Raw genomic sequence first — 13,098 nt, 5'->3', positions numbered from 1 at the left:
TTGTTATTATTATTATTATTTATTTATTTGAAGTAACCAAAAGTGCATAGATCAAGCCCTTTTCTCATAGAGCAGTTTCATTTAAACAGTGTAGACAGAATTCATTGTATATGCCCTGAAATCTACACCACCACCTCAACTGACCTTTCTAGGAATCATTAGTCTGACCAATTAACTGACTTTTTGCAACAAAGTTAATGTAACATTCTCAAAGAAATGAAGAGCAGTTACACCACACTTGAAACACATTTACATTGTTTCTTTGGTGTTTTTCTGGACCATTGCTTTCTGTTGACCAATGTAAAAGGTGCCACAGCTAAAGTGCTACATTACAATTTGTCTTTAGGCAAATCTGAAAAGGGAATCTTCTCGCTCCTTAGAAATAAAGGGACAGTTCAGCCAAAAAATAAAAAGTTATTCTGTTGTCATTTACTGACACTCGACTTGTTCCAAACCAATTTATTCTGTTGAACGCAAAAGAAGATATTTTGAAGAATGTTAGAAAACGCTAACCGTGACTTTCATAGATTTTGTTATTCCGACTACTCGGAAACAAGTCAAGGATGAGAAAATGCCAACAGAATGTTTGTCTGAACTGGCCTTTTTCTGTAAATTTAACAGAATCCTAATACCATTTGACAACTGTTCAATTAAGTATAGCTACATAATGATTCCTGAGCAACTGGGTGAAAACTATTCAGAATGCCATTTGACTCTACTAGCAGTTGCACTAGTGATTCTGTAGTGATTTTAAGAGTTAAATATGCTTTCGCAGTCTTTAGGGTGGAGAGGTCTGCTTCAGATCAGCCATCCCTCTGTGGTCAACGGATCCCAGAGGATGACAACATTTACAGAGTCATGACTACATGGAGGAGAGTCAAGAAAATACTGGAATACAACCCCTTCATTATTTCCGTTTGCACAGAGAAAGGTGGTCTGGTCAACCAAAATGTGTGAGTCATTTCACGTACACCCATGTTTAGAATTACCCAATGCAGAGCCAAGGCTGAGGCTCTTACGCAGACGATGACATCACGTCTGTGAAATCATCATAGCTTTGGAATGTATAAGCTATCGTATTATACAAGAAACAATCACTTCTTTTAGTCTAACCAAAATTATCCCAATTCTCCTCCATATTCTGGATTTGTTTAGTGTTATTATATAGGCCTTTATATCATTGTAACAACTTACTAAATACATAATGATGCTGAATAATAAAAATATAAGATAAAGTAATTAGCTGAAGACAGATTTATAAACCCTGAAATCTTCACATATGAAACACCTTGCTGTTCAAGCATCTACGGAGATCAGCCTCCCGTTATTGGATGAAAGAATCTGAAAAACTGACAGGTAAGGAAAGTTAGGCTGGTCAGTGGAGCTGATCAGATGAAAGCTGGATTAAGATCAAATCTTCTTCTGTTGGGAAACCGCTAGTCCACTGGAGGTGCTGGCGGCTCTCTGCCACGATTCTAAATGAAGAAAAAAATTAATTAAAAAAAATGTACGTAAACTTACAGCATTAATCTGAAATTTAAAGCAAAACACATGTTTACTGATGGTTAAAAACCTGTTAAAAGACTTAGACTGGATCTATAAATCACCCCGTGACATAAATGACTGCTAAAAAGGGAGCAGCCATTTTGAGTAGTGTTCGAAGTTAGTGGACATTTTGAAGAGCACTGAATACATCCCACAATGCACAGGAATAATGGGTCTACTACCCATGTACACTCAACAGCTAAAATGCAAAAAGTTCACCACGCCAAATTAATTTACACATCTGACCACAAGATGACATCTGAAATCACAAACCTAACCAAGTTTCTTTTTTTATAATAAGTAACATTTGTATACACGAGAAATCAAGTCTGTTACATTACTAATAGACAGCTCAATAAATGTAACTATTTGCTATATTATAACAAGGTGTGACCAGAAAGTTGAAAATCTGATCCTTCCAAAGAACTCAAAATTCACTCACTGACTTAATTCACTGCTTCAAGAGGACTATATTAGTAGACTAATAAGGGTAGTGAATGAGGGTATAAAGGGCGATTTCGGATACAGCATTATGCCGTGGTCACAAGGGGCTGGATTAAACATTTTAAAAAGTTAGCGATAGGTCCATATTTTACATTTCTGTACAGAGTGGTCATGTTTTGATCTTCAATTGGTTTCACAATGTCACGTGATGCGATTTCGCAGGTCAGAGTTCAACAAACTGCTAAACTTTTTTCGTTTCGTTTCTGGCCTGTTGCATTCACGTGCATGTGAATGGAAGTCTATGGGGCGAAAAATAAAGTGTGACCGCGGCTTTACACTCACTTGCAAATTTATTGTACCACTGTTCATCTGCCATACTATTTTTTTTTTTGGCTGTTGCAATTATATATTTTATTTATTTATTAGATAAAAATATTGTTCCTTTGTTAATTTCCTAAAGTAAACATACTAAAACTTAATTTGATTAGTAATGTCCATGGCTAAAAACTTAAGTCAATGTTAAAAGGTGATTTTTGTAGTATTAAGGTTTTTTAATTCAGATTTTCAAATAGTTGTGTATCTGCCAAACATTGGACTTACTATCCTTTAAGTATACATAAACGGAAAGCTTATTTATTCAGCTTTCATGTCATGTACCAATCTCAATTTTAAAAACAAAATGGACACACTGGTTAAGGGAATTTAAAAGGAAATATGAATTGACATGGTTGTTGGTGCCAGGCTCAGTATTTCATGTACTGGAATTCATGCACGGGCTTTTCTAGGGTTATAAAAAACAGGCCTAAAAAAATAGTTCATACTCAGTGAGTAGCGGTTCTGTGGGTAAAAATGCCTTGTTGAGGTCAAAGATCAGTAGAGAATCTTGAAATAGAGAAGCTACAGCAAAAGAACTACAATAGCTATATTACAAGAGGTTGTCAGGTCTGGCGAGTCTTGATTTCTGCTGTGATATTCAGATGTAAGGGTCAGAGTTTAACTTTACCAAAACCACATAAATACTCTTGCCTTGCTTCAACAGTTCAAGCAGTTGTGAGGGTTATTTTTTGACCCCTTAGTACTACACAAGCATCGTTTAGACACCACAGCCAAAGTACTGCTGCTGACCATGTCCATTCTAATTTGACCACAGGGTACACATCATGTAATAGCAATGTCCAGCAGGATAACTGCTTAAATTGAATTCATTAAACTACAGTCAAACACAAATCCAACAGAGAACGTTTGAGATGTGCTGGAAAAAAAAAAGAGACTGGAATTACATCATGGATATGCAGCAAACAAATCTGCAATTGTAATTCTATAATCAGGGTTCTTCCACCTTTTCCAAAGTCAAATAAAAAAAACTTTCAAGAGGTGCATATTCGATTTTTTCCAGCACTTTACAAGTGTGGTAAATTGCAGACAGCTATACATACTTCATCAGATTATATCAAATGCTAATCATTATTTTATTCTACAGTATAGTACAATATTCTTAGAACAATTTTGATTGCATATTTGCTCCGAGCCCAACATTTAATTACTGTCAATTAATTTGGTTAATATAATTTACACACATCTTAAATACATCATGTTTCATCTTAAAATTAACTTCAATATTCATTTCAAAGGGTGCAGATAAAAAATGTATTAACAAAAATCCCACTACAGGCACTTCAGAGCTTTCATATTATGCAAAAGCAAAGAGATTTTATTTTCTTTAAATATTTTATAATAATTACTTGTATAATAAGATAAATTTATAAAAAGCATCACAATTACAGTTTAAATTGGTTTCAAACTCTTTTGACCAAAATCTAAAGCACTTTCAAACCCTAATAACAATAGATTAAAGCATTTTCAAGGACTTCTAGCACCCATACGAACCCTGTATAATGTCAGTATGAGCCAAAAATTCCGATTTTTGTTTCTAACACTTGGCTGAATCTTTGCGACATAAAATTAAGGCAGTTAAGGTAAAAAGGAGTCTAATTTATTTATTTATTTATTGACACATCAGCAACGTATGGCTAATTCGGGGCAAAATGCATATACCTAAAATTCGTATTACAATAAAAAGTTACTCAAATATATAAATATAAATAAATAGAATTCACACAAAAATATATTCAAAGTTAAATATGATTTTTCAATTTAATTTTTGATAAATAATTTAAGACTCTTCCTGGTGGTACCTTTTTAAAAATGTCCATAAAAAAAAATAAAAAAATTGTCAAATCGTATTAAAACTTCCACATTCCAACAAAATATGTTTTATGGTAAGAGCAGCCTGGCAGTATAAGGGGTCTAATCTGCTTTTTGCAAGGTGTACAGTGCATCTGAAAAGTATTTATAGCACTTCACTTTTTTTACAGAAAAATTTCTGCTGCTCTAAAGGACCACCATCTGTGCAGCAATCCACCAATCAGGCCTGTATGGTAGAGTGGCCAGACGGAAGCCCCTCCCCACCTGGAATTTGCCAAAAGGCATCTGAAGGACTCTCAGACCATAAGAAACAAAATTCTCTGGTCTGATGAGACTAAAATTGAACTCTTTGGAGTGAATGCCAGGCGTTACTTTGGAGAAAACCAGGCACAGCACATAACCAGGCTAATACCATCCCTACAGTGAAGCATGGTGGTGGCAGCATCGTGGGGATGTTTTTCAGCATCAGGAACTGGAAGACTAGTCAGGATAGAGGGAAAGATGAATGCAGCAATGTACAGAGACATCCTGAATGAGAACCTGCTACAGAGTGCTCTTCATCTCAGACTGGGGCAACGATTCCTCTTTCAGCAGGACAATGACCCAAAGCATACCGCCAAAATATCAATGGTGTGGCTTGACAACAACTCTGTGAATGTCCTTGAGTGTCCCAGCCAGAGTCCAGAACTAAATCCATTTTCAGATTTCTCTAGAGATCAATAGGATGTACACAGTCACTTCCCATACAACCTGATAGAGCTTGAGAGGTACTGCAAAGAGGAATGGCCAAAATATCCCAAAGACAGGTGTGCCAAGCTTGTGGCATCATATTCAAAAAGACTTAAGGCTGTAATTGCTGCCAAAGGTGCATCAACAAAGTATTGAGCAAAAGCTGTGAATACTTATGTACATGTGATTTTTCAGTTTTTTTTTTTTTTTTTTTTTAATTTGCAACAATTTAAAAAAAAACATTTCACACTGTCATTATGGGGTATTGTGTGCAGAATTTTGAGGAAATAAATTAATTTAATCCATTTTGGGAAAAGGCTGTAACATAAAAAAAGTGCGGAAAAAGTGACCCGCTACAAATACTTTCCGGATGCACTGTAACTAATACAATGGCCATTGAGCATGCCCTGCAGCACATGCACTGACTAACATCTCATTGTGAATGTAATGGAGTTCTTTTGTTGATCAATTCTAAGTGATAACTGACATAGTTAGATCACCTTAATTCATTTCTGACTGAGGAAGTTTGTTTGATATGACTTACACCATGTGGACCGAAGGGCTTGCTGTTGGCTGAAGGGCCCCTCATGCTGGCTGGGCGGAAGAGAAACAGTACAAGAGCTAGAACCAGCCATCCCATAATAATCATGGGTACAGTGATGTCGCCTTCTACTGAGGAGTTGGGGCCTGGCACTGCAAACACATACACAAAAAAATACCCATATATTTTTTTTACCTAGCATATGTTCCTTTTAATTTTTATTGACTGATTTTAGAGGGCCAACACACTTACTGTCCTGAAGGCACTCTGTGTCTGTACAGTAGGACTGGGACTGTCTCAGCTTTGGGAAAATAAATACAATATTTATCAAAACAAGCCAAGTAATAAATGACAATACACTGTGTATATAAAGGATTATAAATTGATATTGAATGTAACTGAATTGAAACGTGTTTGTGTATAAACTACTGGACTTCGAATGTTTGCTCTACAAATTAGATTATAAAATCAAAACAAAAAATAGAGGTCAAATGGTAATGGCGAATCTGGCTGCAGCAAGTGAACCAAGGACTGTTAGCGCCCTCTACTGGGCAACCTTATAAACTTAAGCAAAACTTTAGCAGGTATAATGTATTCAAAATCTGTTCACGATTTTGACATTCCAGTCTGTTTGTACCTGAAGAATCGTTATTTCATAAAGCAGACTGAATATTTTAAAACTATATTGTATCTGATCAGCATTAAATGAGTGGGTCTAGAGTTCCTGGAGTGGGACGCTTTAGTCAGGCAGAAAAACCTGATGTTATGTTGCATGAGCTCCAGTATTTCTCTGTGGAGAGAGGAGAACCTGCATCTACATCTCTGCAGCACTCCATCAATAAGACCCTACCACAGAGTCACCAGACAAAAGCCACTCCCCAGTAAAAGGCACACAAGAAGAGTCCATCTACAGTTTCCCCAAAATTTACCTAAAGGACTCTCAAACCAAGACAAACGCAATTCTATGGTCTGATAAAACAGAGATTTAGGGTGGGAATGTTTTCCAGTGGCAGGAATTGAGAGGCTTGTCTGGATCAAGGGAAGGGTGAATGCAGTAATATAAAGAGACAACCTTGATAAAGACCTTCTCTAAAGCACACTGAACCCCAGAATGGGTAAGCGTTCATCATTCAAATGGAGAACAACCCTAAACACACACCCAGAATGGCAAAGGAAACGCTATGGGACAACTATTGCCATAGCCCAGATAAACACTTGATTGAGCATCGCTGGAGAAATCTAAATAAATCTGTGAATCCAATCGAATGGACATTTAGAAGCACTGCAAAGACAGTAGTAACTACACAAAATTAGGTGTGCCAAACTTGTAGCATCATTCTCTGGGGTCGCTACAACAGAATGAACCGCCAACTTATCCAGCACGTTTTTACACAGCGGATGCCCTTCCAGCCCCAAACCAACACTGGGAAACACCCACACACACTACGGCCAATTTAGTTTATTCAATTCACCTATAGCACATGTCTTTGGACTGTGCGGGGAAACCGGAGCACCCGGAGGAAACCCATGCAAACACAGGGAGAACATGCAAACTCCACACAGAAATGCCAATGGACCAGGCTGGGGCTCGACCCAGTGACCTTCTTGCTGTGAAGGGATTGTGCTACCCACTGCGCCACCGTGCTGCCCAATGTACGTACATGTCATTTGTTTTTTTTAAATACATTTTTCTAAACAACATTTTTTGCTAAAATATTGTTTGTAGATTTCTCAGAAATCTTATCAATTGAGGCTAATCCATTTCGGAATAAGGCTAGAACTGAAGATGTGGAAAAAGTGAAGGGCTGTGGATACCTCTAAGATGCACTGTATTTTGGTAATTATGTATTAACTTTCATTTTCCATTGTGACTTTTGATAACTTTTTCCACTCCATTATGAACATTCACTGACACTGCTAAATAAGAACTAAAACTAAACTAAATATGCGCAATATTTTGTGGAGTGCAAGGTTTCATTATATGCCTCAAACTAAGAACAGTAACTGAGCTTAATTGCAAAGTCTGCTTATTTTAAAACCCCAAAGCATTCCTGTAGATAATAACTCAGCATATCATGGGTGGTGAAACTAACAGGTATAAAAGTTTACTCTAATAAACAACTTACATGAACACAAATTTTGAAGTGTCTACTTTATGTACATCTATACACACGAGATCACTTTAGAATACAGAGTTCTTAACCACAACAACAAAAAGTCTGAAATATTTCAACTATTTTACCAAAATTAATTACCAAGGGAAAAAAAAGAGAAAATTTAATTAGCACTTATTCACATTTCCTTTACAAACATTAATGGATCAATAAGTTTTATAATTTATCCAATGTATTTATATTAGGACAATTATAAAATTCATGCATTTGTAATTTTTTAATTGTTCTGGTTATTATAATTTATTTTGTTAATGTATAAAAAAACAAAAGCAGCGGTGTTATTTAAAATGATGATCTGTAAAAGAGAATGAATGAGACTCATGTGAAACTCACCAGGTTGATCAGTCTCCTCATGGCATGTTCATGGGAGCAGATGCACTCACAAGGGTCAAAACCTCCCTCTGCCATCCTCTCCTCTCTCCTTTTTAAACAAACACACACACACATTTAGCTCTAACTTGAACGGGTGTGGGGAATTATAATAGATTCACAGAGAAATATACAACCAGAAAACTTAGGACTTTTAAAAAATGCAATAAAATCAAGAACAAACTAATTGTATTCTAGAAATATTAATAAATTTTGGATTTCAACAACTGCGATATACTCTAAAACAGTTGGCACAGAGGCAAACTAAAAGTGAAAAGGTCATAGAATATCCAAAACAGTTTTAAAGAAACTTGTGAAAACACTGAGGAATCCAGAGAAATCTCAGTCTGAGTAGAGCAAGACAGGAATGCAGCTGAATGTGCTCCAACCTCTGAGCCTCAGATGGCACATGTTGTGTTGTTTAATAAAGCCACATGAGCTAAGGTGAATTTCAGAAAGAAACACTGCAATTGAACAGTCTGCTGCTGCATCAAGAAATGTCACTTGAATGTTTGTTGATGGTGAAAGTTGTACATCGGTTGGGTGTAGTAATAATGCTGTTGGTACTCAGCTGGTCAGAGGTGATCTCCGATCATCAACAACACAGTGGAGTCTGTATTTCAGCTCATTTCTCAGAAAGACACTGAGTTTACAGTGTCAAAGGTCAGAGAGACCATCTAGACTGCAGTGGTGGGATGGCTGCGGCTTGTATGCCCATGTCATAATGATTGACATACCTGAATTATTAGGCTCCTCCCATACCTGAATTATTAGGCTCCTCCCAAAGCTACATTATAAACTTGATTACATTGGATCACAACTCGCACTTGTTCATGAGTCAACAACGGATTTAATTCATCCACTGAGAGCTAGTTAACAACTTACTGATTGAAATGATCCAGTCAAAGTAAGTCTCCAGTAAATGATTAATTACATTTACAAGGAGTGTGTCAAAGTTATTAATGATGAATCTTAAGATTTAACACTCTGAATTAAAATCCTATTTAAGTCACATCTGTCTGTTTGTAAAGTACATTTACTGTAAAAGGTTGAGCTGCGAAGCCATTGTATGCATTGGTCAAATATATATTTGTGTATTTCCTTATAAAATGGGTAGTTTTTATGTCAAAACCAAGGCTCACTAGCATGATGGATATAAAGCTAGTGTACCATTGCTAGTGTATTGCCAGCACACATTTGCAAACATTTTGTGTTCAGACCGTTTATCATATTAAAATTCTCATTTGTTCACTTGAAATAGTATTAATAATCTGTAGAAGCAATCAGTGTAATTTGGAAATACAATAAAGAGTTTCTTGTAAAATAAATTACAATCCGTCAGTAAATACTTTTTACTTTTAATATACAAGTATTTTAAAAATCAAGTCTGCATGTACTTTGACTTTTGTAGTTGTGTTCAAGTGCTCGATTTACTTTGACATCACTGTGACAAAATATTGAGGTTTATGAATCAAATTATTTATTCTGTGCAAGAAACTGAACATGTTATAATCCATATACTGAGCAAACAGTGTTCACAGCAGGAAACAAGCTTCCTGATACAAAATGGATGCATGGGGCACAAACTCAAATGTTAGCTAACACGGTTTACAACTTTTGTATGCATCATTCAAGATGTTGTACAACATACACACCCTTTCCCACTCCACTGTTAACAAACAACGTCACAATTTTGCATTGACATGTACATCATCATGCAACAGGTGCTAGTGCTCCAGACTCACATCAACATTTTCCAGACAATGTGCAAAGTTGCAATGTTGTAAATGTCTTCTAAATCTTCTTGCACATACCAATGGCGAAGAGCCATACGTTCATTTTTGCAAACTATTAATAGACTGCCTATATTTGGCCCACATAAATTTATTTAGACTAAAAGCTTTATTATGTTTGGCAAAAATATTTATAGGGAAATTGTCTCTGAAACAAATGTGTTACTTTGAGTACGAAATTAACGTATGGTATAAACTTAAAAACGTCCAAGCACAATTTGTTTTCCTGAACTTCTCCGGTTTCAGTTTTGCATATGGGGTGAATTGACGAGAATTACGTGGTATCAATTATACTTTTGTTTTAAAAACACATTTATAACAGCTGATTACAGTAAACTTTAATTTAGCTTTAAAATAGGTGTGCTGTTTTTATGTTTATACTGTGATGAGGACATTAGCTGTCGAAAATCAGAAGGGGTGCACGCTCTGACGTTTACAGCACTGCACGCTGTCATTAAATTAGCATTACGCGTCTGAAATGATTAGATGCAAGTACCGGTGATTAGATGCGAGTACCGGGATAATGATCACTTGATATATTTGTTCAAGGAAAGTTCAGGCTTACCAGTACAGATATATAAAACTCGACGTTTAGTTCCGTGTTTCAGTAAGTGAAACCTCTGCATCTAGATTACGAAACCATAAACAAACAAACAAAACTCGAGTAAAGTTTCAGGAAAGGATGCGTATACTCATTATACTTATTTTAAAGGAAACACCACGAACCTTAGATTCGATGCAATTGTAAATGCCTTATTTTACTACGTTTATTTGTCGTGGCCACCTTGATCCTGTTTAGAAATTTTACACTCAACCTAGCGACTGACCATAACACTAAAAAGTTACAAACTGCTTAAAAAAGCATTCACTAAATATAATTTAAGGTATACAAAATAAACAAAGAATAAAAAAAATATTTTTTATAAAGCATCGTAAATCATATTAAGTGAAGCATTAATTGAAATAGAATACTACATCCTCAAACTGCTGCTGAAAATTTACTTAAATTCATTAACCAATATATTTTAATAAAGGCAACGTTAAAAAAGGAATTAGAAAATATAAGAATATGTAAACTACAATGCAAATAAAACAGTATTTAGATATCTTACCAATGATTTGGACAACTCACTCGAAGAGATTTAAAAGCATTCGCTTTAAATAGGCAGCTCTGATCTGTTTATACCGACCCTTGAGAGCCTCCGGTTGGACAGGCCAAACCCAGTGCAAATGCTCCCTGTGTACACTGGTGCTTGGCAAAGAGCTGCACCTCCGGCTGATGTTCCGTCTGTGTTTTGATAGGATCGGCAAAGCAAAATTAGGAATGTTACTATGGCGAAGGCTTGGTTCTTGAATGGTAAACACCTGCGCTGACGTTGATTTGTATCCTCCGTATGGCGTCCAATTGCAGACGTAATTAATATTCATAAGATAAGTCTTCCGTACTTTTAAGCAAATCAACAAGGCTGACTAACGCCTGGTCATTAATATACATGAGAGAATCCTTTACCATAGTAATATTTACACGTTCGTGACTTCGTGTAGAGGAATTAACATGGAGATACAGTCATTGGGAGAGCCACGTTGCTGACGTGAAATGTCGCAGATCATTTTGTGAAGATTATAATGTTAAAGGCTTACCATATAATATCAACATAAACCATGTAACTTTATTTAAAAAAAGGAATTTAGGCTTGTTCTGTTTAGAATATTGTCTTTGTGACCTGCTAAGTGTGTGTTTTGATAGGCTTCTTTTTAATACAGTTGTTCAATGTATTCATTCTCAAGTTAAGAAAGTTTAGTAGATATTTATACTTGCATGAAAAGAAGGAAATTTGTCAAATGCCTGTGTCAACTGCTTTGTTAACAGCATTATTCATATTTATTTTGTCATTTCCACAGTTGAAAGAATGTAGCTTCTAACTTTTATGTCTCACCAAAAATTAAACCAACAATTGATGTTGACACAATATTCCTGTTAGAAAAGGAAATAGACATGCAACCATGTTTAGTGTGCATAAATTGTGCAAAAACAATATTTTAGAGAAGTCTGCCATCTTAAATTAAGAGTGCTATTGAGTGATATTGCATAATGATTCAGTGAGAGTGAATCAGGGATAACAATGGTCACTATTAGTTATTAATTAGTCAAAAATAGAGATTTAAAGTGGGATTCCAGGGTTTTTTTTTTTTTAAACCAAGATGAGTTTTTAGGACTTAAGTTTTATATAATTTATATTAAGATCTGTATAAATATAGTGCATTGTTTGACAGACCTAAAGGAAGCAAAATGTATCTAAAATCTGAATCAACTATTCACAGTTGACCAGTCATTTGACAATGTGCTTGATCTAGAGTTCTCAAAATGCAACACAGCAGCAGCAGTTTATATGGACAAGCAATTGAATGCTAATTAACCATATTTTTACACTGTATTTGCTATATATTTGATTGTCTCTCTAATCTTATTTATTAATAAGATTATTTTATCTCTATAATCTTTATTATAGGAGGGCAGTTTCAGTCCTAATCTCACCCATCGACAAGATAACACAAATATAAAAGTCATGCGCTCAATGCAAAGTACGCGTTAAAGATGATATAAAGATCATTCATTTTCTTCTCTTATTAATCTGGGGGGTCGCCACAGCGGAATGAACCACAAACTTATCCAGGGGAGTGATCAGCAAAGGACATCAAGCTGGGACTCAAATTTAGGTCAGCCCAAGCACCTCAGTGCTGTGTGTCAGTGCACTTAACCACTAGCTACTGGCACTGAGCATGTAAAAAATATTAATTTGTATTCTGAAGTTGAAGGTCCCAACAGGTCCCAAGTTGAAGGTTGTAACAACACTAAGGATGAGTAATTAATAGCAGAATTTTTGGGAGAACCAACCCTTAAAGGCACCTTAGTTTTGTTCATTCCCTGCCACACTCACAACAACTGGTATTAAGATTTGAACCTGCAACTTTCCAAGCATGGCTGATTTAACTCAATTTCATTTTGTTTATAAAGTGAAATGTGAAAAAAAAAAGTTCTTATCAATGGCTTTTGTTAAATATTGCATATAACACATTACAACACATCAAACGATTGCATTATTTTAAACATTGTATAATTCACCACAGTTTAAACTTTTTAGTTGTTTATTTATATATATATATATATATATATATATATATATATATATATATATATATATATATATATATATATATATATATATCTATATATATATATATATATATATATAAAATAGGCTATAAGAAAAACTAACTCAGGTTTAGCATGGCATTA

At 35.3% G+C, this 13,098-nt stretch overlaps 1 protein-coding gene across 1 annotated transcript; it reads right to left on the bottom strand.

Annotated features, from left to right (window-relative positions):
* smim14 (small integral membrane protein 14) lies at positions 1–11,115 on the bottom strand. Its single transcript, XM_056459860.1, has 5 exons — positions 10,913–11,115; positions 7,972–8,059; positions 5,717–5,765; positions 5,468–5,616; positions 1–1,475 (listed from the first exon to the last, which is right to left on the bottom strand). The coding sequence occupies exons 2-5, from the start codon at positions 8,044–8,046 to the stop codon at positions 1,437–1,439; spliced, it is 312 nt and encodes a 103-aa protein (XP_056315835.1). The 5' UTR covers positions 8,047–8,059; positions 10,913–11,115; the 3' UTR covers positions 1–1,436.
* Between the last annotated feature and the right edge of the window lie 1,983 nt (positions 11,116–13,098).

The sequence above is a fragment of the Danio aesculapii genome, chromosome 1, assembly GCF_903798145.1.
Source record: "Danio aesculapii chromosome 1, fDanAes4.1, whole genome shotgun sequence".
NCBI classification, from domain to species: domain Eukaryota; kingdom Metazoa; phylum Chordata; class Actinopteri; order Cypriniformes; family Danionidae; genus Danio; species Danio aesculapii.
This window is presented reverse-complemented; position numbering and strand designations above follow the sequence as displayed.